The following is a 2,500-nucleotide window of genomic DNA, read 5'->3' as shown; positions in this document are numbered from 1 at the left end:
TTTGTCCTTCAGCAGCTTCTTCCGTCGGTATCTCACCCGCTTGACTTTCGTCCCAACTGCTTTCGCGTTCACTTTGTCTATTTCCTTGCCATCCACTGCTGACAACATGTTAAAGGGGAAGTATACCCTAAAATCAAATTTTCACCAGTTGTAGTCTTCGGGGTGCTGAGTCGAATGGTCTTGGTCCGAGGAAGCTGCGACGCTCCCTTCCTACTTGAATCCCAATCGAACTCGCGCACTTCCACCGAAACTGGGTGACTGCGCCCTACTAGATGGGGATTTGTATGCAAAATTTCACTAAAAGCGCCATTTCGTTCTTATAAAAGCACGGATGACCGCGATTGGCCCATATGTTGTAGTCTTTTGGACGCTGAGTCGACTGGTTTTGGTCCGAAAAGGCTGCGATGCAGCGTTCCTCCTTTATTCCCAATCGAACATGGTTGAAGAAGCAGTCACGTGGTCCTTGTTGCCCAAATCACCTGGTCACCGCGTCAGCAGGCGACAACTTTCACACCAAGGTTCAACTCGAGTGACAGGACTGCACCCAAAAAAGGTCAAACAGGCTAGTAAGTTGTACCCTGCAGGCACGGTGACCAGGTGACTGGTGTACGCAGGAGCACGTGACCGCTTGTTCAACCATGTTCGATTGGGAATAAAGGAGGAACACTGCATCGCAGCCTTTTCGGACCAAAACCAGTCGACTCAGCGTCCAAAAGACTACAACATATGGGCCAATCGCGGTCATCCGTGCTTTTATAAGAACGAAATGGCGCTTTTAGTGACATTTTGCATACAAATCCCCATCTAGTAGGGCGCAGTCACCCAGTTTCGGTGGAAGTGCGCGAGTTCGATTGGGATTCAAGTAGGAAGGGAGCGTCTCAGCTTCCTCGGACCAAGACCATTCGACTCAGCACCCCGAAGACTACAACTGGTGAAAATTTGATTTTAGGGTATACTTCCCCTTTAACAGCAAAATCAGCGACTGCATTAAATTTTATTTGCGTGTTTGTAGTCCACGACAGAAGTTCAAGGACGAGGCTGTTCGTCAGCTGGCCAGGACTATCCACTGCTACCCGCCCTGATGGCGAGTCAAGACGGAGCGCATTGCAACTGTTTACACGTCAGAGACAGCTTCTTGCACAGAGGGCCAATCCAAGACTCGTCTTTCTCGCACGCCATGGCGTTCTACTAAATTTCGCGAACAACCGCGACTCGTCAGCTAGATACAAGGAACTGATCTAAACTAAATCGAGGGTGCAGAATCCGATTATCGATGTTGCGAGTGTGTGCAATGCTTGCATCAAATCGAAAATCGACTTTGAAATCATTGAAAGACGCACGAATCCAGTCTTTTTTACGCCATTTCACCGAGATTGGTACCAAATGAAAGCTCAAAACCTCTACTCTCATGTAAACCCGTTCGATTTTGTCTCCAAGCGTCACTGCACCATCCAGTGACAGTTGAACGCCTCCGCAAAAATTGTGCCATGCGCAGATCCCCAAATCAATGCAGCTGCATGAAGGCTCTTTCGGGCCAAAAAGTCACGTGACTGAAATCCCTACTATAAAGAACTCATTCTCCTGCAGAATGGTGTTCCTTATAAGGAGTCGACTGCACTATCATACTATGCCATAGCAGGTACTCCTGCATAATAGTGTTCGTTGTATCAGGAGTCGACTGCATTATCATACTATACCATAGCAGGTGCTGCTGCACAATAGTGTTCGTTGTATCAGGAGTCGACTGCATTATCATACTATACCATAGCAGGTACTCCTGCACAATCGTGTTCGTTGTATCAGGAGTCGACTGCATTATCATACTATACCATAGCAGGTGCAGAGGTGGAATGGAAAACCCCGCTTAGTCCATTTGACCACCGTTCGGATACTGGCCAAAAAGGATTCATTCCATGTGCGGTTTGTTTGTAAATCCATATTTTGGTCCGGGTTTTGATATTATGGTTCTGGTCCGTTTTTGAACTTGAAATGTTTGCCTGGCGGTGTCCCCAGGGAAAATCTTTTGAAAATTAGAATTCTCTTCTGTGGTTAGAGCGCTAGGCGATTCTGAACGCAGTGCACCGTGTGGGTAACCACCATTACATTCTTGATTAGGCACCGGCAGATTCTGCTCGAAAAGCAGTGAAATGGGCAGAACCACACAAACCTTATTGCGGGCAGTTCCTCGAATTCTGCTCCATTTCTTTATCCACATACCAAACATGCATGAAACTTACCATAAAAGTACCGAATTCCGCCCATTTTTCTGCCGGCATAATCCGCCGGTGCCTATTCATGATGGTCAGCACCTGTTGATGGCACTCACCATCATCTTCTATGTTTCTACTTCACTCCTGAATGTGTGGTGTCTGCCCGTCTTGTGTGTGCGTGTCCCGTTCTGACTTCAGCCCCAACCCCGGCAGCTGGCTGATAGCACAAGGAATCCAGTAATTGCTCACAGTGGACAGGCTCCATCCAGCCAGGACGTCTCTCCTCCCCT

At 47.9% G+C, this 2,500-nt stretch overlaps 1 protein-coding gene across 2 annotated transcripts in view; it reads left to right on the top strand.

The window, feature by feature from the left end:
* The window catches only part of LOC135828402 (uncharacterized), a 163,343-nt gene extending 160,843 nt beyond the window's left edge, over positions 1 to 2,500 (top strand). For both annotated transcript variants that reach the window (XM_065340852.1, XM_065340851.1), the window contains one exon: positions 2,409 to 2,500. In XM_065340852.1, coding sequence (XP_065196924.1) covers positions 2,409 to 2,431 — 23 coding nt within the window. In that variant the 3' untranslated portion in view covers positions 2,432 to 2,500. The remainder of the gene's footprint in view (positions 1 to 2,408) is intronic.

The sequence above is a fragment of the Sycon ciliatum genome, chromosome 12, assembly GCF_964019385.1.
Source record: "Sycon ciliatum chromosome 12, ocSycCili1.1, whole genome shotgun sequence".
Classification (NCBI taxonomy): domain Eukaryota; kingdom Metazoa; phylum Porifera; class Calcarea; order Leucosolenida; family Sycettidae; genus Sycon; species Sycon ciliatum.
Note: the sequence above shows the minus strand (reverse complement) of the source record. Positions and strands in the feature narration are given on the sequence as shown.